This window comes from Amblyraja radiata, chromosome 7 (genome assembly GCF_010909765.2).
Source record: "Amblyraja radiata isolate CabotCenter1 chromosome 7, sAmbRad1.1.pri, whole genome shotgun sequence".
Classification (NCBI taxonomy): Eukaryota; Metazoa; Chordata; class Chondrichthyes; order Rajiformes; family Rajidae; genus Amblyraja; species Amblyraja radiata.
This window is the reverse complement of record NC_045962.1, coordinates 26,319,775-26,342,275: the sequence shown is the minus strand read 5'-3', so window position 1 is coordinate 26,342,275 and position 22,501 is coordinate 26,319,775. Positions and strand designations below refer to the sequence as shown.

Below are 22,501 nucleotides of genomic sequence, written 5' to 3'. Positions count from 1 at the left end.
GTACTTAATACAATACAATACTGTTTATTGTCATTTGAACCTAAGTTTTCTGCAGTCATACGAACAATAAAAAAAGACACACAATTAACACAATTTACACAGACATCCATCACAGTGAATCTCCAAACACCTCCAAAGTCTTGTCTCTCCCCTGTACTTTATTCTTCTCTCGATGTTAAAGCCCCCGGCGGGCGATGGTAAATCCCGTGGCCGTTAAAACCGCGCCGGGCGATGTAAGGCTTATTAATAAGCCAAAGCTTATTAATTCCCACCCCTTATTCAACTGCTTATAATTATCTTATACAAATTTAGCAGCTATATGTACACCATATGTACACCACCAGCTATAAGTACACCAAATTATTTACATTTATACACTAATCAAATATTTACAAAGCCATAAAAAAAAAAGAAAAAAAAGAAAAGAAAAAACCCTCATATACTATACAGTATCTCTTAGTCGTATATACAACCCATCACCCCATAATCACCCTTCCCAATACAATCAGTATAACAAATATCCCACTCACAATCACCTATCCTCATCCCAATATCCTTTGTAAAAAGTGTTTTTGTACATCTTTTTAAACTGAATTATGTTTGTGCTAAGTTTTATCTCCTGTTCCAGACCATTCCACAAATTCACCCCACAGATTGCTATGCACATACTTTTAAGAGCTGTTCTGACATTAAGTTTTTTAAAATTATTTTCCTCTCTCAAATTATACCCACCCTGTCTTTCCATAAACAGTTTTTGTATATTTCCTGGAAGTAAATTACTTCTTGCTTTGTACATGATTTGTGCAGTCTTAAATTTAACCAGATCGGTGAACTTCAGTGTATGTGACTTTAAGAATAATAAATTGGTATGTTCAAGATATCCAACGTCATTGATAATTCTTATTGCTCTTTTTTGTAATGTGCATAATGGCTGTAGGTTGGTTTTGGAGGTGTTACCCCATATCTCCACACAGTAACTCAGATATGGCAATATGAGTGTATTATACAGAGTATGTAATGATTTGTGGTCCAGAATGTGTCTTGAATTTCCCAACATTGCTATTGACTTTGCCAGTTTTGCTTTGACGTGGTTTATATGTGGTTTCCAGCAGATTTTGTGGTCTAAGATCACACCAAGAAATCTATTTTCATATACTCTTTCTATACTTATGTTATCTATTTTCAATTGTACTTGAGGGTTTGTTTTATTTTTTTCCAAATAGCATAATCTTTGTTTTGCTTAAATTTAGAGACAATTTGTTGACATCAAACCACTGTTTTAATTTATTCATTTCTGATGTGATGACCTCCAAAAGCTGCTTCAAATTGTCACCGGAACAAAAAATATTTGTTTCATCGGCAAATATAATCAATTTCAGTATATTTGATACTCTGCATATGTCATTAATGTATATTATGAAAAGCTTTGGATCTAACACAGACCCTTGAGGTACTCCACAAATTATTTTCATGTAAGTTGATTTATGTTCATCTATTTCTACAAATTGTTGCCTGTTTCTTAAATAGCTTCTCACCAGTTTCATGAGTAAAATATCGTGATTTACTGTATCAAACGCTTTTTTTAAGTTATGAATATTCCCACTGCAAGTTTTTTATTATCTATGCAATTTGTGATTTCCTCGATTAGTTCCATTAGTGCCATAGATGCTGATCTGTCTGTCCGGAATCCATATTGACTGTCGACCAAAAGCTTGTTTTTCAATGAAATTGTCAAGTCTTTCTGTAAATTTTTTTTCAAGGATTTTGGAGAATTGGGAGAGTAAAGAAACAGGCCTGTAATTTGTGAAATGGTGTCTATCCCCAGTTTTATATAATGGTATTATTTTTGCTATTTTCATTTTGTTCGGAAATTTTTCAGATTGCAAAAAAGTTACAGATATGAGTTAATGGGTTTGCAATTTCTTCAATAACGTTTTTTATTATAATCATATCAATGTCATTCCAATCAGTAGAGAATTTGCTTTTACATTTTCTTACAGTGTCTATGATTTCTTTTCCTTTGACTGCTCGAAGGAAGATAGAGCTAGTATTTCTATCCCAAAGATCAGTATCCGCCCCTTCTTTTGTTTCTGGGTCATTAATTTTTTCTGCCATATCTGGTCCCACATTTACAAAAAATGTGTTAAAACCATTAACCGCATCATCTATATTATTTATTGTCTTGTCTTCCTCAATAAAAAACTCAGGGTAGCCTGTATTTTTTGATCCATTTTTAATAATACTATTTAGCACGTTCCATAAACCTTTCATATTGTTTTTATTATTCTCTAATATTTTATTATAGTATTCTTTCTTACATATCCTCATAATATTGGTTAATTTAATCTTATATTTTTTATATTTATTTTCTGCTTCTGAAGTTCGATATTTTATGAATTGTCTATATAGTGTGTTTTTCTTTTTGCAGGCATTTTTTAAACCCTTAGTGATCCATGGACTATTTGTTTGTTTTTGTCTATCACTATATTGTTTCACAGGACAGTTTTTGTCATAAAGTGATTTTAAAATATTTAGAAATCCATTGTATGCTTTGTCGACATCTTCACCCTACTACCCTCCAATTCTGTTTCAGTAATTCATTCTTAAATGCATTTATGTTTTCTTCGATTCTCACTCTTTTGTATTTGAAATGACTGGTGTTCTTAGGTTTCCTATAACTACAGTGATAAACAATAAAAACAGGTAAATGGTCACTGATGTCACTGTATAATAGTCCGCTTACTGTATTGTTTTCCATAATGTTTGTGAATATGTTGTCTATTAATGTCGCACAATGAGAAGTAATTCTACTAGGTCTGGTTATTTTAGGATAAAAACCCATACTGTACATAGTAGTGATGAAGTCTTCTGTCATTTTATGCTTTTTGGATTCAACAGGTCAATATTGTAATCCCCACAGATGAACATAATCTTTTGTAATGATTTTGTAAACATGTTTTCCATCCAATCTTTAAATATTTCAATACTGGATCCGGGAGCTCTGTATATACAGCTCACAATAATATTTTTGGTCTTTTCCATGCACATTTCTACTGTAATACATTCCAACAAATCGTCAACAGATGATTGCCTCAGCGCAGAGGGAGAACAAGGAGGGAAGAGACAGAGACTTTAAGACTTTTGCCTCCATCACAGTGAGGAGGTGCCTGGTGAACTCACTGCGGTGGATGTTAATTTGTGTTTATTGTATGTTTCGTTATTTATTATTATATATATGACTGCAGGCAACGAAATTTTGTTTAGACCGAAAGGTCTGAATGACAATAAAGGAATCCAATCCAATCCAATCATGTTCTCCACCACCTTATATTTCAGTCGTTTATCCACATAGATCGCCACACCTCCTCCACTTTTTTCCCTTCTGTTTATATAATTCAGTTCATAGCCATCATGTCAAAGTCCACACCTTTCTCAGGGCTGATCCAGGTCTCTGATATTGCTATAAGATTAAATGGGTTCTTGAACTGTCTTAAATATTATTTTATGTTGCGGAGGTTGGCATATAGACTTCTGCTATTAAAGTGGATATTATGTTCTGATTGGAAAGTTATATTGAATTGCTCATCTGTGTAATAACTGCAGCTGTTGTTGATATTGTTAAATAAGTTATTTTCCGGATCAATATCATTTTCTATGTCATGTGCGTTATGCTCTGTATATGCAAAGGTTTCTAGTCCTGATAGAGATATATATTTTTTGTCAGGAATTATCATGGTTGTGGTTTTTATTTTATATTTTTATATTGCTACTAAGTGTATTCCATTACCTTGTTGTGGTTTGTCACCTTGGTATTTATCCAGTTCATCCAGGTCCCTAATGACTAATACTTTGGCTTGTTCTGGTGGTCCGTTCAGCTTGATGAATATTTTGCAGTTTGCAGTCCATGTAGATTGAATTTTCTTCTGCTTTCTCAGGAGTCGGGCCTTTCTGGCGATGTCAGCATTTTTCTTTGTCAGGTGTTCATTCAAATACACATCCGAGCCCTTTAGCCGTCTTCCCTGTTTCAGCAGTTCAGTTTTGTGCTTCCTGTTAGCAAACCGAATTATTATGGCTGGTTTATCCATCTTACTTCTCCGTGTGAGCGGGTGAGAAGCCTTGATGTTGTCCCTGTCCAACTCGTCCTGCTCGCTCGTCTCCCCTTCGTTCTGCATTGTCACCGCCCGTGCATATGAGCGGGGTTTCGTCTCCAGACCAGTGACGATATCGTTCATTCTCCCAATGATCCCAAACATACTGCTAAAGCAACAAAGGAGTTTTTGAAACCTAAAAAATTGTTAAGTCTTGAGTGGCCAAGTCAATCACCCGATCTGAACCCAATTGAGCATGCCTTTTATATGCTGAAGAGAAAACTGAAGGGGACTAGCCCCCAAAACAAGCATAAGCTAAAGATAGTTGCATGGCAGGCCTGGCAGAGCATCACCAGAGAAGACACCCAGCAACTGGTGATGTATATGTATCGCAGACTTCAAGCAGTCATTGCATGCAAAGGGTATGCAACAAAATACTAAACATGACTGCTTTCTTTCACGTGACATTGCTGTGTCCCAAACATTATGGTGCCCTGAAATGGGGGTCTATGTGTAAACACTGCTGTAATTTCTACATGGGAGAAACCAAAATATATAAAAGTGTCAAGTCAAGTGTCAAGTCAGGTTTATTCGTCACATACACATACGACATGTGCAGTGAAATGAAAACTGACAATGCTCGTGGACTTTGTGCTAAAAGACAAACAAACAAACAACCAAACTACAAACAGAATGGAATAGAATCACATATTCTTTTACATATTAAATATTGTGGGTGGAAGGAAAAAGGGAAAAAAACAGCAATCTAAAAAAAAGCAGTAGAGTGGTACAGTAAAGTTAGTCCCTGGTGAGATAGGAGTTTACAGTCCTAATGGCCTCTGGGAAGAAACTCCTTCTCAACCTCTCTGTTCTCACAGCATGGCAACGGAGGCGTTTGCCTGACCGTAGCAGCTGGAACAGTCCGTTGCAGGGGTGGAAGGGGCCTCCCATGATTTTATTGGCTCTGGAGTTGCACCTCCTGATGTATAGTTCCTGCAGGGGGGCGAGTGAAGTTCCCATTGTGCATTCGGCCGAACGCACTACTCTCTGCAGAGCCTTCTTGTCCTGGGCAGAGCAATTCCCAAACCAGATTGTAATATTTCCAGATAAGATGCTTTCCACAGCCGCTGAGTAGAAGCACTGGAGGATCCTTGGAGACACTCTGAATTTCCTCAATTGCCTGAGGTGGTAAAGGCGCTGCCTTGCCTTACTCACGAGTGCTGCGGCGTGTGATGTCCATGTCATATCCTCAGAGATGTGGACTCCCAGATATTTAAAACAGCTCACCCTATCCACAGAATCCCCATTTATCCTCAATGGTGTGTGCGTCCTTTAAAATGGCCTTTAATAAAATCTGACAATGTGCACTCTAACCACATGCGATTTTTTCTATTACAAATCTCAAATTGTAGAGTACAGAGACAAGTACATAAATGATAGGTCTTTGTCCCAAATATTATGGAGGGCACTGTATGACACTTGCATCTATTATCTACTTAAGGTTATTTACAACTTGTAATAAATGTTTTAACACTTTATCAAAACAACTGAATATGAGGGCAAACCAGTTGCATGCATTTGTAAAAATCATGAACAGAAATTGGACTTCAACGTTCCAATCTGAAACTTAAATAGTGTGACCTCAGCATCACTTAAAAGGACCCAGGATCTTTTGATGGGTTGCTGTTCTCTGGCTTGACGATAAAGATCTTAGAAGGATGGTTTACGTTTTGTAACAAGCTCTTAGCAAGTAATCACGTTCTTTAATATAGCACTGAGGGTTCTGGTTCGGGAGATGTACAGGAGGATGGAGATCCCGTTTTCCCTTTGGGAACACAAAGACTTCCAGGCAACTGCTTCGCTGCTGGTGAGAATCATGCAAAGGTCAATGGTTGCAGTTTAATTGCAAGGATATAATTTCCAAAGAAAAGCTTTATGACATCAGAGCTATCAATGTACGAATCCCAACTCTCAGTTGCAACTTCAAGCTCACAACTCACAAAACCCACCATCAACACCTACATTTGCTCTTTTACAATCACTGTACCACAATCAATTCTGTGCTCATTCTCTATCTTCAACCTAAGGGCCTCAGCTTTCACACATTTGCTCTATTAAAACAGTCAACACAAAAAAAGATTTTTGTCCCTAATAATTAAAAAAGAAACACTGACTTTATAGAACTGATTGCAGAACAACTGTTGCAAAATGGAGGTAGAATTCGATGAGCCACTGGCCATTTGCATACAGGCAGTCCATGGCCTGTGTCACATACAGCCTGCAGATAAATTGTTATGTCGAACATGACTCGTGTAACTACACACTAATGCAGAAATAAAACATGGAATTTTAAGGTAAACCCCATAATTAAGCTGTTAGATCGCTATTAGATTGTGTCTTGAAGTATCAACATTCCTCGTATGTTGCAAAACATACTTGGCGAGTAAAATCTGATTCTGATTCAATGACAAAAAATTCTGAAATACTCAGCAAGTCAGGCAGAATAGGTGGAGACAGAAACAGAGTTATTATTTCAAGATTTCATCAATGTTTAATCAAAACAGATGACAAAAATGAATTAACCCAAAACATTTAACTGTTTTGCTCACCAAAGGTGTTGCCCAATCTGCTATGATTTTCTCACATCTGCTTTCATATCAGATTTTTGCCATCTGCAGCATTTTAACTTTAAAAATGTTGATAACTAATTTTCATTTACATTACTGAAAGAGCTTAAAAGGCGAGCTCATTTCTATAATTGCACACAATTAGTTTAAAAAATAAAACACAACCTAAAATATTTGATCTCAGGAATCTGCAACAATTTTCCTTGCTATCAAATTTGACTATTTACACTTTAAAAATAATGACACTAACAAGTCAAAACTAAGTACTCACAATTGTTACATTTTCTAAATACCAACATATAATAGCAGTCGATATACAAATTTAGGTCTTATAAACAGAGACATAAATAAATGGACACCTTCAAGCAGTTACAGTTGAAAGCACAAAAATTGGTTGCAAGGAGACTTGTCATTGTCTACCAAAATGGTAGAACCCGCTTTCCATACAATCAACAGCTGATGGATGATAGGGACTTTGATGCCTTTAACGACATCATCTTCAAATTATATGAACTCCAGAATCGATGGGACTCTTACAAGAAGAAATAACACTGCAGAGGGTAAAATTCGGAACAAAGCTCAGAACTAAAAAAGTAAACAGGATATAAACGTAATATGAAAAATAAAACTAGAGCGTTGAACTTATGGGCCTGTCCCACTTAGGCGACTGCAGGAGACAATGCGATCGCCACATGTTCATGGGTGGTTGCCGGGTAGTGGCCTTCATGGTCGTAAGGTGTTTCCGCATTCTGGAACTAGTCGCACGGTATCATTATGGTCGCTGCGAATTTTTCAACATATTGAAAAATTAGCGCCAACCAGAATGAAGTTGCCATGGAGAGTCGCAAGAATTCTCGTGCTGTAGGTGGGTCGCCAGGAGGTCGAAGGTTGTCGTAGGTTGTAGCCGGTGCTGACTGGTGAATCTCATTGGCACATTGGGAAAAAACGTAAGCAGTAGTTTTCAGAACCTAGGATAACCGACCGGTAATGTTAATGTCTGTCGAGCTTCACAGCCGTGTATCTCGACGGCTTCTTAAAAGTGGTCTCCACCCCTTCTCCCCCTTCTCTTAAAGGACTTACGTGACCCTTCCCGTACACTGTGCTTTCACCGTCTTAATTACAGCGCCAACCTTCCTGTTCATCACGGTGTGTGTCTGTATCACATTGGCTTTGCGCTGTGTGAATTTCACTCAGACAGCCCCCCACCCCCGCTTGCCCTGTCCCCCGCCTGGCATAACAGGCTGGTGAAATAAACGATGTGTGTGTGTGTGTGTGTTCCACTCTGACAGTCGCTGTTCCATTCGCTGGTTTTTCAGGCGACTGCCGGCGACCTCACATTCGCCGGAAAATCGCCAAAGTGGGACAGGCCAAATAGACAAGATGTTTCTCAACTCTCCAAATGCAAAGGATCTGACGAATATAACTGAACAAACAGGTTATCGGCATGGTGGAAAGGATGTTGTCGATGTGTATGTTCAGAAAGCCTTTCATGAGAATACACAAGATTATCAGAAGCAAAAAGTACATGAAGCTAGAAATAACTTGATAACATGAATTGGTAGTTCGTTGCAAACTAGAAAAAGAGTAGAGATAATTAAATATGCTTAACTAGCAAAATGTAAGTAATGATATTTTTCAGGTAACTATAAAGTAAAGTAAAGTAAAGTAGCCTTTAGTGTCATTCAGACCTTTTGGTCTGAACAAAATGTCGTTGCCTACATATAATAAAAATGACAAAAACACACAATAAACACAAATTTAACATCCACCACAGTGAGTTCACCAGGCACCTCCTCACTGTGATGGAAGGCAAAAATCTTAAAGTCCTTGTCTCTTCCCTCCTTGTTCTCCCTCTGCTCTGAGGCTACCTATGAGCTCCCGACGCTGTCGTCCACCGGGCCTGTTGCCGATCCTCCGAGGTCAGGTCGCCACTGCCACCGGATCGCCACAGCTCTGATGTCGGGTCGCTGCTGCCGCCGGAACGCCACAGCTCCGTTGTCGGGTCGCCGCTGCCGCTGCAACGCCACAGCTCCGTTGTCGGGTCGCCGCTGCCGCCGGAACGCCACAGCTCCGTTGTTGGGTCGCCGCTGCAACGCCACAGCTCCGTTGTCGGGTCGCCGCTGCAACGCCACAGCTCCGTTGTCGGGTCGCCGCTGCCGCTGCAACGCCACAGCTCCTTTGTCGGGTCGCCGCTGCCGCTGCAACGCCACAGCTCCGTTGTCGGGTCGCCGCTGCCGCTGCAACGCCACAGCTCCATTGTCGGGTCGCCGCTGCCGCCGGAACGCCACAGCTCCGTTGTCGGGTCGCCGCTGCCACCGGAATGCCACAGCTCCGATGTTGCCGCTGGAACGCTGCCCCAGCTCCGAGGCCGCCAGCTCCGCCATTAGGCCTCGGCGCAGACTGAGACGGACACGGGGGATACGACAAGAGAAGTTGCATCCCCCCCGAAGGAAGAGACCAAAAACACGTTTCTCCCCCCCACACCCATACACAACATAATAAAATAAAAATAAAACCACAAATTAACTAAAATAGGACATAAGAACAAAAATAAAAGAAAAAACAAACGGACTGCAGGCGAGCCGCAGCTGCTAAGGCAGCGCCGCCATCTTAAATACTCGAGCCCCAGAGCTTTTTACGATATTTATTAATTACTTTGATGAAGAGTTACCTATGATAGCACAAAGTTAGAAGCCACAGTAAGTATCATGGAGGTAACAACAACAAATTATGGAGGGACATGGGCCTACTTGTAGTTGGTCCAAGCTATGGTGGATTGCATTCAATGCAGGAAAACGTGATACCACCCGTTTTGGATCTACAAAAATCAAATTGGTATGTTTTACTAGCAGCGACTTAGAAGATGATGTGGGGAAAGTAAAGGTATTTGGGTGTCATTGTTCTTATATTACAATATCACGAGTTTTGTGTCAGTGCTATCTTGATCTTCAAACACCTTTATCATTCATCATAGATGAAATCCATCCTTCATCCAAAGGAGTACTTCATTACTCAGATATGCCTTTACTGAAAGTGGCTCCTGAGATATGCAAAGTAGCCCATGGTGACCAGCATCATGCCACAAACCTTTATTGTCAGAGGGGGTTTTGTCTAGTGCGGGATGGCTGGTAGGGGACCTTTGTTTTGTGGACATTGAGTGCAAGGCCCATCCTCGTATACTTGAGTAATAAGTTGATGATGACAACTTGGAGCTTGGCCTCTGAATGTGTGTGCACTGCAGCTCAACTGCTGGAGTCTGGGTGACCTTGGATGTGGACTGCAATTGCCATAGGCTGAACAGTTTCCAGTGGTCCCGTAAACCAGTTCAATTCATGCAAGTAGCTTTTTTGGCAGTGAGCTTCAGAACTGCGGAAAGAAACACTGAAAAAAGGTCAGGGTAATGAATGATGCAGCCTTGCTTGATGTGGCTTTCACTGGCTTTGACTACTGTGGACCTACAGATTAGGATCAAGGCGCATTCTGGTGGTGATGACATGTCCTGGGACAAGCACATGGATGCAATTTCAAAGAGGTTCGATAGGTCTCCGAATACTCAAACAAGCTTCTACAGGTATACTGTCGAAAGTATCTTGGAATGTGTCCAGTAGTTCAAAATAATTTCCACAGATTTCAGATGAACTACATCCAAATTATCGTGGCCTCTCATTTCCTTATAGATTGGTGAATCTACTATGCCATTGCTTATGGTGTTAAATTTATAATGAAAGTATTTTTATCAAATCATTTTTTTTAAATGATTTGCGTATTAAGTAGTTTTCCATAAAAAACTATAAAGTGATTAAAAGCGATTTACCAAGAGATTTACGTCAGGTTGAACACCGAATTTCCAGCACCCTCAGGTCCAGAGCCTTTCTGGATTATCCGTTTGATAATGTATAATTAAGTCAATGTTAAACACTGTGCTAAAAGGATCTATGAGCCAAGAGAGGGGAAAGGGTAGAAATCTGTGAGTAGAGAAAAATAATAAATGCAAGTTGTTAGGAAGAGTAAGCAGCAGGTTGGCAAACAAACCCCCAAATTTAGACCTTGGGTTAGGGTGTTTTTAAATAAGGATATAACACACTTGTTAAAAGAAGAACTTGTAAAATAAAACTAAATTATATGGATTTATGATAAACTACAATGAAATGAGTTAACCAACATGTGTTGGTTAAAACAGTTGGTGAGAGGTGAGAGTAGATCAGGGCAGACGGTCAAGACAACTGAAAAGCAGAATTTAATCATTCAAAGGATGGAAAATATTGTTCATAAAGGATTGAGGAAGGTGCATCTGTGGTGTAACAAATTAATAGATTACGATGCACACTGAATCAATAAATGAATGAAGTGGTGACCACTTTATGAATTAATAAATGAATGGAAGAGCAACCAATCAATAAAGTAAGGAAGCAGCAGCCAGCACTTAAAAATATAACCACTGCTGATTTTATAAAGCAACAAGCATATCAATAAATTATAAGGGCAGCAATGAATGGATATTCCTTCCTATTTTTATTATTGCCTAATCCAACGCTATGGTCACCAGATAGATGCGTTTTGCAGATTTCATCAAGTAAATTTTAAAATATTGCATTTGCATTTACCAACCATAAAGCAGAGCTGGAAAATGAAAAAAGCCTTTTTAAATGATCAGTATTGATATAAAATCGGTATTCTGTTTCATACATCTATATATTTTTTAAACTCTGTGGTTGTGTGGGTGTACGCCGTTTTGCATTTGATTCCTTACCCCCCCCCTCCCTCTTTCTCCCCTCCCCTCATTCTCTCCCCCCTTTTTCCTCCCCCTCCCCCTCCCTCTTTCCCTCCCCCCCTCCCTCTCTCTTTCTCCTCCCCCCTCCCTCTTCCCCCCCTCCCTCTTTCTCCCCCCCCTCCCTCTTCCCCCCTCCCTCTTTCTCCCTCCCTCTCCTCCCTCCATCTTTCTCCCCCCCCTCCTCCTTCCCCTCCCCTCCCTTCTCTCTCTGCCCTCACTCTCTACCCCCCCTGCGAGTTGGGAGCTATGCGTCAGTAGATAGGGGTAAAAGGAGCAAATTAATAATATTAATATATTAACAAGGGGGGTAGTTAGCGTGTGTGCGGGGGGGTAGTTAATGTGTGTGACGCCGCATGCCCCCCCCCCCCCTCAACCACACGTTGGGGGGAACAGACCCAATGGGTCTGCACTTGGTCTAGTTACAATTAAAAATGTGCAATTAATTTTCAAGCCTTCATCAAAGCTGGTAAAGCTACAGTATGTACAAGGCCAGAGGCAACCACAATCAGACCTTTAGGATGACAACCAATACAATACAACCAAAAGACAGGTAAAGGGGATCAGACTCCAAATGGTGATTGGGCCTGAGGCAATGTGTTCTGAGGTCTTCTGCTCAGAACAAGCGGATAGCCTTTCACAGATGTCAGTTTTTTTAATATAAGATTGCAGAAGATTCATGGCAACAACCTGATCAGGCACCAGTTTTTCTATGTCATCTTCCAGACAAGGGACCACAATGATGTCCGCATCACCTGCTAGATAAAAGGACTGATCACTGCCTAATCCTCCCTCGTCTATACCGATCTGGGTATAAAACAATAGCAGCTAGAAAATCGAAGTTGAAGATGCAAAGTGGGACTCTCCCTTCATTGCTCCTCCATTGGGCTCAGTGGAATTTAAGTTATAGACTTTACACCTTCGGAAATTGAATAGAATGGCATTGCAATAACCTAGCAACAAAATGGATAGTCAAATATACTGGCATGCGATCGTCGATAAAGACAAAAATGCAATTATTAAATGCTCAGTTTTAAGAGGATAGAAGTTTCCTCCCAGTTTCTTAGTTAGTTACTAAGTTACCTATGCATTTGCTATTTTTTTTTCAAATACCTTATGAATTGTATTACTGTTTTTGGAAATTATGTTCAACAATGTACCTACAGTCTGCGAAGTTAAAAAGTCTGGCCTGGCAGCTTAACTTGTTCAGCACCTAAAATTAGAAAGTTCCAAACTTGGTCACATCAGTGATATTCTCGCACGTTTGAGTTCTGCAAAAATGCACAGCAGTAAATCATTCCTTGAACGAAGCACAAACTGACACTGCCCAAGTCACCCTGTTCCACAGATAATGGATGATAGCTGTGGAAGAATCTGGGCCAGACTGTTCAACTTCCGAGGCTGTAAAGTCTGTAGCTTAAACGCAAACAATTCAGTTAAACAAATTTAAAGGGATTGCCAAAATTTCTGTGAAAATTGAAATCGCAAATAATATTTTGTATGAATTATTCTTGAAGCTTTTGCAAGTTATTATTAAAATGATCAGTTTGCTTTTAGTACACTACTTTACATTTTAAGAGGCATAAACTGAATACATGACAGATAATTTTCAAATATTAAAGCTGCCTCCACAACTCGCACCTGACATTTGAATGTTTTCCATTCCCCATATTTGTAGTATAAATTTAGCACTCCACTGATTGTTCTGCATATTATTATAATCATTGAATATTCCAGCCTATTCTTCATTGGCATCCATATCCAAGGTGTTTTTCCTTCCTCAAAAAAACTGAACATTCAATTTCAAAATTCTTGTTGTTATCTATAAAACTGGCATGTCGAGCCCCTTATTTACCTTCTAATTACTATTAGACTTATTTTCCAATATCAATCTCAGACTTGGCTTCCTCTACCCACTATTTTCAAGAACAGAGCCTTCTGCCACACCTGTATCGTGCTCCCTTTACCTCCTCTCTTCCCTTGGGCCTCTTTAAAATCAATATTATCCGATCAACTGCCCATCAACTCGGTTGTTGCTCTTTGGCATTCGGCTTTTCCACTTTGTAGAATTTTGAGTGATTTCAATACATTGATACTCTGACGCAAGTACAAATTATTGATCAATACCGCATTTGCATATTTTTCTACCTTTGCGAAACAATCTTTGCATGCGTTATATACGATCATTAAATCATTGTGAGAAATTGTCATTTTAGAAGTTCTATAAACACTATTTATTTTCTCTGTGGGGATAATACTCTTTCCAAAAAAGTGAATTAACAAGATCCTTCAAAACTAAATTTTAATTAGCTACGTAAGATTTGGAAAAATAGCAATCAAAGTTGATTTAATCTTTTTTAATTACTTTCTGAACCCTACTGTAAAATGTAATGATTTTTCTCTAATCCATATAACTTCACAATATTTAAATTATTATAACACATACATTTCAGAAGACTAAAACTGGAAAATGTATGTGCAACAGTTTGGCTACTATGCATATAAAATTGATTCAGTAAGACCTTCAAGATGATGATTTGCAGAAGAGAAAAGGTGAATTCATTTCTTTTGCATTGTAGAATTAGCGTGTAATAAGGTACAATTTGAACAAATAAGAGAGGGGGTGATAATTTATCAAGTAAAAATGGCTGAATTAGTTGTCTCCAAAATTAATTTTTGTTATTTTACTTAAAGGCAACAGAAATGAAGGGTGAATCGAGGGACCATGCCGGACTGAGGGAATTCTTTTTTAAAATGCATATTAGGGCATCATAAAAAGGAGCCTTGGTAACTGTAAAGTTGTGCAAAAACGTGCACTAAAGGCTAATTGAGATTTTGAAACCGCAGATTTAAGCAGACAAAGTAAGGACAATAAGCACCAATGAGAGTTACAAAATATGAATAATACGAATCTTCAGAAAAAAATCCTCAAAAAAATGTTATAAAGATATATTCATAATTAACATTTCCTTGTGTATTCAAAGATTTTAAAATGTTACATTTTTAGATCACACTTCAAATACAATTTAACTTTTCCCTACAGTATATATGTTAGATTCAAACAATAAATCTTACAATAACTGCACATATATTTTTTTCGGTTTCCCTACTTAATGCAGGTGCTGCGCTAAAGTACTTTATGCAATACATTATTGTGAAAGTATTTCAATGCACTAAACTACAACAACGTACCCCAAAGTAGGAATACATAAGTTGTTGTGCCATTAAACACATTGCTGCAGGATCACTCAAGTTACTTTAACTTGGTGCTTTATTTTTTTATTGGATGATTAGATTATTTAAGCTACATTACAAAGTAGGTCAGCTCTAAAACAATATAACAATCATGTATAAATGTCACAGTGAGGTATAGGTCTGGATCTAGAGAAGAAATAAAGCATCTTTGATCCTTACCCTTTCTTCTGGAGTGTCATCCTCTTTGGCAGATTCGGGCTCTGCTTGAACATCTCTGAGGTCTGGAAGACATTTTGTGCTTGTAGGTTCACGATTTAAAGTTGTATAGCCAATATGTTCATAGATTGGATTAATTGTCATCTTGGCTATATATTCAGCCGCCTTAGTCTCAATGTACAATGTAATCAATCCGTCTGTTACCAGGTCATGAATCGACTCAAACCGTTTCTCTCCCACAAAGTGTTTCCCATCATAATAAAGACGAAAATTTCTGGTCTGAATCCCAAATCTGTTTCAATTGAAAACAAAATATAGAACATGATAAGCAGGCTCTGTCCAAAATATCAAACTACCAAAACATACACTTGGTATTGTTCTGTGGCTGCCTTATAAAATTGGATTATAAATTGAGATTGACATATTGTTCCGGACCAAATGTGTAAAAATCAGAGATGTTTACTAGTTCACCAATGTGCCCATTCATCGTAAGACCTAAAAGTCTATACAATTGTAACATTGTGTATTTTCTATATATCTCAGCATGTTATTATGTATAATATGACCCTTTTAAAGTGTTTGATAACCTTCCTGGTTCTTTAAAAAAAAATATATTGGTATCAGTAAACTCTTTTAATTTGATAAATCAAATTAAAATATCAAAATATCAATATATGCAGGATTTATGGTAGGTGGCAATTTAAAACTAATAATACTTGATTTTTTTGCAAATGAAAGCATGCAAACATATTCATCTAATGCACACTTCTACTGTCATAAGATCAAAATGCACCTCAACTGGGGGGGGGGGGGGGGGGGGGGGGGGACAGAATGAGAAATACAATGAGCCATTTTCACATGCATTTGTTACAACTAATACCAGTACATTTTAGCAGTAGCTAGGGCTTATTGAAAAGTGAGGCGTATCTACGTGAAGCAACTTCCTTAAATAGGAATCAAATACTTCTGTACACATACAAATATTATGATCAGCCTTAAATTAACAGTTGCAGCTTTAGATTTAAACACATTGCTTAAAAGCAAAATACTATGGATTCTGGATATATAAAATGTCAAACAATATTAGAAATACTCAACAGATCAGGCAACATTTATGGAGATACTAGACCAAGTGGGACCTGTTGGGTCCCGTTTCCCCCAACGCAATATTCCACCACTCATCCAGGGTTTTTTTTAATACATTTTGGTTTCACCATGTAGAAATTGCAGCTGTGTTTATACATAGTCCCCCCATTTCAGGGCACCATAATGTTTGGGACACATGGCTTCACAAGTGTTTAATTGTTCAGGTGTGTTTAAATGCCTCCTTAATGCAGGTATAAGAGAGCTCTTAGCACCTGGTCTTTCCTCCCGCCTTTCCATCACCTTTGGAAACTGTTATTGCTGTTTATCAACAAGAGGACCAAAGTTGTGCCAATGAAAGTCAAAGAAGCCAAACAGAGACATCAGAAACTTTAGGCTTACCAAAATCAACTGTTTGAAACATCATAAAGAAAAAAGATAGCACTGGTGAGCTCATTAATCACAAAGGGACTGGCAGGCCAAGGAAGACCTTCACAGCTGATGAGAAGAATTATCTCTACAATAAAGAAAAATCACCGAACACCTGTCCGACAGATCTGAAACACTCTTCAGGAGTCGGGTACGGATTTGTCAATGACCACTGTCCGCAGAAGACTTCATGAACAAAAATACAGAGGCTACACTGCAAGATGCAAACCACTCGTTAACCACAAAAATAGGATGGCCAGGTTAGTTTGTCAAGAAGTACTTAAAAGAGCAACCACATATCTGGAAAAAGTCTTGTTGACAGATGAGGCGAAGATTAATATTCAGAGTGCTGGCAAGAGCAAAGTATGGAGATGAGGAGAGTGGGAACTGCCCATGATCCAAAGCATACCACCTCATCTGTGTAACATGGTGGTGGCGGTGTTATGGCCTGGGCATGTATGGCTGCTGAAGGTACTGGCTCACTTATCTTCATTGATGATACAACTGCTGCTGGCAGTAGCATAATGAATTCTGAAGTGTATGGACACATTCTATCTGCTCAAGTTCAAACAAATGCCTCAAAACTCATTGGCCTGCTGTTCATTCTACAGCAAGGCAATGATCCCAAACATACTACCAAAGCCACAAAGGAGTTTTTCAAAGCTAAAAAATGTTAAATTCTTAAGTGTGCCAAGTCAATCACACGATCTGAACCCAACTGAGCATGCCTTTTATATGCTGAAGAGAAAACTGAAGGGGACTAGCCCCCAAAACAAGCATAAGCAAAAGATGGCCGCAACACAGGCCTGGCAGAGCATCACCAGAGAAGACACCCATCAATTGGTGATGTCCATGAATCGCAGACTTCAAGCAGTCATTGCATGTAAAGGATATGCAACAAAATACTAAAAATTACTACGTTAATTTACATGACATTGCTGTCCCAAACATTATGGTGCTTTGAAATGGGGAGACTATGTATAAACAGGCTGTAATTTCTACATGGTGAAACCAAACTGTATAAAAATGGCCTTTATTAAAATCTGACTGCGCACTTTAACCACGTGTGATTTTTTTTCTATTACAAATCTCAAATTGTGGTGTACAGAGGCAAATAAATAAATGATGGGTCTTTGTCCCAAACATTACGGCGGGCACTGTATCTGAAAATCAATGTTACACAGTGTAGAATGTGACTACAGTACAGAAAAAGCTGAAGATACTCAGCAGGTCAGGTAGCATCGGTGGAGAAGGATAAAGTGCTTGTGTTTCAGGTCATCAGCCCTTCATCAGAACCAGAAGGTACAAAGGGCTGAAACAATAAACTCTGCTTCCCTTCCACAAAAGGTATTGGATACTCTCTCTTGAATTTATTGACTTACATAGTCTTCTTCGTGTCCCCAAACTCAAACAAAACAGTTCCGACACCCACTCCTAAAACTCAGAAACCGCATCTTTTGTCTCGTTTACCTATTTGGTTCCAATCCACCAAGCCAAAAATCCAATCACACAATCATTCCACCCATAATTCAAATCCCTGGCCCTTTGCCCACACTTCTTCCCCTTCCAACTGATTCACAATTCATTCGGTCAACAATAGACATTTGAGATAATACTCAGAGACATCTGCCTGTCTTCAAACCCAAATTATAATCTGAGACATTTGCGCTCACATGCAACCTCTCCTCCCCATGGTCCTGGACTATCTTTCTTATGTACAATGTTTTCCATAACATCAATTCAATTGTGTCCTGGTCCTCGGACACTATCAAACCTTCATGCACTGTGCCATGACCAAAATGCTGTTGGCACACCGTCCAGTGACTGATTAACGTGCTTCTGCAGATAACTATGAAATTCAAGATTCGATGTTCCTTTTCTAGTTGAAATGTGATTTTGTTTAAAAGTGGAAAATCATGGAATAGAGTATACATGGGAATACAATATAGAGAGATTTGTTCACAATGCAAAAGGGAAAAACAAAAGCTTTAAGAATAGTAAACTGTTCCTGTACAACTGATCCTGATGTGGTGTTAAATCCAAAGCAAATGCAAAAATTCAGTGTATTGGACATCAAAAGTAAGTGTTTCATTAATTAATTAATATTTAGTGTAATAAAACATTTCCCTTTTGAGGTTCAAATGAAACTTCAGATTTAGAGAATGTAACCAAACGTAAATTTACAAAACAGCATTTTTATTATGCAGGCTATCCACATTACATGCTTGCTTCTTATTTGTTCAATTGTTTTGCGTACTTTAGTTTAAAGATATGGCATGGAAACATACCTTTCGGCCCATTGGATCCACCCTGACCATTAATCACCCATTCACACTAGTTCTATGTTACCTCACCTTCCTATCCACTCCCTACACACTTAGATCAATTAAGTTACAAACCCACACGTCTTTGGGATGTGGGAGGAAACCCATGCAGTAACAGGGAGTACGTGCAAACTCTGCACAGGCAGAACAAGAGGTCAAGATCGAACCAGGGTCTCTGGTGCTGTGAGGCAGTTTTGATGTTGAGAAACATGTTTTAAATCTATACATTTTTATGTCAAAAGCCAGAAATGTCAATGTCTCCTCAATTATTAAACAGAACCATTTTTAATTACAATTTTTAATTGTTACATATGTTAATTGTGTGGGAAACACATCAAGTTTGGGATAAGCTTATTTTCAGAGGAAAGTAATTCATGGGAAGGAAATTTAAGGAAAATGTATAGATCCATAATGTGGTGTAAACAGAACAAGAGAAATGTACATTACTTTAAAATATGTCCAAACATTTTCTAAGTTTAATAAACAATGAAAACATTTTCATTTGGTGGAAGCGTTTAGAAGTTAAACAAGTGGAAGTTGCAGCTCAAGTAGTTTTAAACAGACAAATTTCCATCAACTATCACAAAACCTGAACAAAAAGCAATCAAACTAGATTTACAAATGAAATCTGAAATCTTTACAGGCACAAACAGCACACTTTAATTCTTGGAACTGTGAGGAATGATGTTGCTTCAATAAGAAAGTGCAAAAAAAGTCAACAGCCACCTGTTTTACAATTCTTGATTTTTGCTTCCTAGTAAGCTGGGATAAGAATTTAAAAGGCTGTGCTTTGATTTATTTTTCTTTTTTCCATGTATATTAAAATGAAAATAAGCTTGTTTTTATCATTACATATATTGTTCTACATCCGACATTTATTGCAAGTTAACATATTTTGTTAATTTTGGTCACATACTTAATCATGCATAATATATTTAATACCAGTTGACATATTTTGTTAATTTTGGTCACATACTTAATCATGCATAATATATTTAATTATACAAGTCATTAATAATTATTGATTTAGGAAAGTCTTTGTGTCTTCAAATATATATTAATGTGTTTTGACCACCAAATGCCAAAAAAGAGCTTTTGGGCACCTGGTCTTATTATCTACTGTTTTCAAAAACATCTTAAAGAGATACAAAGGAAAATCCAGAGCTTAATGCAATGGTTGTTGAAAGCACAGTTCAAACAAAGAATTGAGGAAAGATGAGCATGGTTTTGGCCTGTGATATCTTTTTCAAAAGCATTAAATAAGAACGTGTGTTTAGAAAGTTGGTAGTGTGGTGTCGGGGATGACACCGGGTTCAACCTACACTCGCAGTAGGGTGGACTTACATGATGTATTTTATTTACAATGGTAAGAAAAACCAGGACAGCCCAGGGTGCTGTCACTGTCAGGGCACATGTGCGATGACACTGGCAATCTCAGCATTGGCCCGGCAGTTCAATCCTGGCTTTTGAAGGAGGTGTGGCGATCTCCGGCTTCTTCCTGGAGTTCACCCTTGCCTTGAGAGAAGGAGCTGTCTTGACAGGATTATCCTGGCGGCCAGTTCTTGCCTCTGTGTATGTGTGGGCACAGTCCCTCGCTGACTGTGGGCAGAAAGAGGCTCTGGCATCTCAGACTTGCCCCAGCCACTGTCTTAGCCTCAGGTAAAGGCACTGGCCATCTCTGGGTGATTTCCCAACAGTCCAGTCTCACAACACGATGTCGCTGGTGGTCTCAGGTTTGTCCCTTGGCTCAGTCTCCCTCGATGCTGCAACTGGGGAACACAGCTAGCAGGGAGGCACTCCACTTTGTTCCCTTCTTCGCTCTCTTCTTTCTTCCTTCTGCCTTCTTCCTCCCTTTCTCGCCTGCTTCTTCTCGCGTCCTCTCCCTTTTCCCCTCTGGCTAGAATGCCTAGGAGCCGGCTGACAAAGATCAAGTTGCCGACTAATATCAGCCAATTGGCCCCAGCCGTTATCAATAATGCTGGGGTTTGGCCTTTACTTGTCAGTCAGCCACTGTAAGGGATCAGACCGACATTCAAGGGAGAAGACACTGGTTAAATGCCACAATTATGGGTGTTTTGATTTTACAACAGAAATGAGTGATAATGGTAGTTCTAAAAGTGGAGGGTAGCAGCATAATAACATTGAATTCAAATTTGGAGGTTAAAAAATTCAGTTGGAATAAATTCCTGTGAATAGGAATGGGTTCTTAGTCAACAAAAGCAGATCAGACAGGAAAAGTCAGGAGATATGATAGAATTTGGTCAAATACTGGAATGAAGAAGGTGTCAATCTTAGTGACCAACATTATCCATAAATGGTTACACGTTATTAGAGAAGACACGGTAAGGTGGTGCCAGAACAGGTTATGATCGAATAGACAAACTGACATTAACTATATATTTCTGGATAACCTTTGAATAATAAATCAATTTTAACAACAGAAAGTAAGATATTATAAAACTTAGCATGTCCAGTCAAATCTGGGTTTGTGTTTTGAGATGGCTGATGAAGCAAAAGCAGGAACTACAGATTCTTTGCAACACATGTGCTGGAGGGTCCTATTTTCATCCCAAATATTCTTTCCCCACTTTGAGTGGTCGTGGACAATTGATTCCAAGATGTTAGCAAGGATGTTTATAGGTTATAGGTTATAGGTTTGAGCATTTTCTTGAATCTTTTCTACTATTTGTTTGATAATCTCTTCCACATCAGTGATTGGAATAAGTTTCTGCTTCGGGAGTCTGTTGTCAGGCATGTAGCCAAATATCATGATTCTAACTTGGAAAATTGTGGTGTCAAATAAGACTTCATCAGTGTCCAAATACTTTTCTCAGTATTTCTAACTGTAATGTTGCAACTCACCTCCAACAACCTTCCCATGGGAGTGGAGCTTATCTTCAAAACTAATTCAAACTATTAAAAAAGTGTCCTTCAATCTAGGAACTTTTAAAATCTTGAGCTTTCTATTCATCTCACCTCATAAGGTGTAATATTGCTCTGTGGATCAAAAATATAAAGATTCTTTGCATTCTTCAGATTGTATCTTTTCATTTGTCCATTCTGTCCATTTCGGACACAAATAGGAGAAAGCAGAAATTGTAAGCACTGCCAAGGTCTGATGTGAACCACATCATCCAGAGAGAATAGCTCAGGTTTCACCAGATCAGGGAAATTTGAACTTAGTTAATAATTTGAATGAATGAATGAATACTTTGTCACATGTGACAAGTCACAGTGAAATTCTTAGTCGCCACATAGAGGGCGCTTACAAAGTGCCACTGTGCCAAGTCCCCCTTTGTTCTCCACTCCCCCTTGAACAAAAATGGCTGTTATCATTCATGGAGAAAATTGCCACCTTTTATACACAAAATTACATGAGACCACAGGGCATAAACAATCTAATTGAGGTTTTTCTTCTTCTTTCTTTTGCTTTTTGAAAGGGCAGCATGGTGGCGCAGTGGTGGAGTTGCTGCTTTAAAGCGCCAGATATCTGGGTTCGATCCTGACTACGGGTGCTTGTCTGTTCGGAGTTTGTACGTTCTCCCCGTTACCTGCATGGGTTTTCTCCGGGAAGCTCCGGTTCCTCCCACAGTGTAAAGACGTACAGGTTTGTAGGTTAATTGGCTTGGTATAAATGTAAAATGACCTCTAATGTGTGTAGAATAGTGTTAGGGTACGGGTATCGCTGTTCAGTGTAGATTCAGTGGGTCGAAGGGCCTGTTTCCATGCTGTATCTAAACTAAACTCAGCGGGCCAAGCAGCATCCATGGA

At 38.8% G+C, this 22,501-nt stretch overlaps 1 protein-coding gene across 4 annotated transcripts in view; it reads right to left on the bottom strand.

The window, feature by feature from the left end:
* Positions 1–22,501, bottom strand: part of chn1 (chimerin 1) — a 78,041-nt gene that overhangs the window by 19,576 nt on the left and 35,964 nt on the right. For 3 of the 4 annotated variants that reach the window (XM_033023913.1, XM_033023915.1, XM_033023914.1), the window contains one exon: positions 14,898–15,186. The exons of the other annotated variant lie outside the window; for it this stretch is intronic. In XM_033023913.1, the coding sequence (XP_032879804.1) occupies positions 14,898–15,186 (289 nt within the window). The remainder of the gene's footprint in view (positions 1–14,897; positions 15,187–22,501) is intronic. 4 annotated transcript variants of the gene reach the window in all.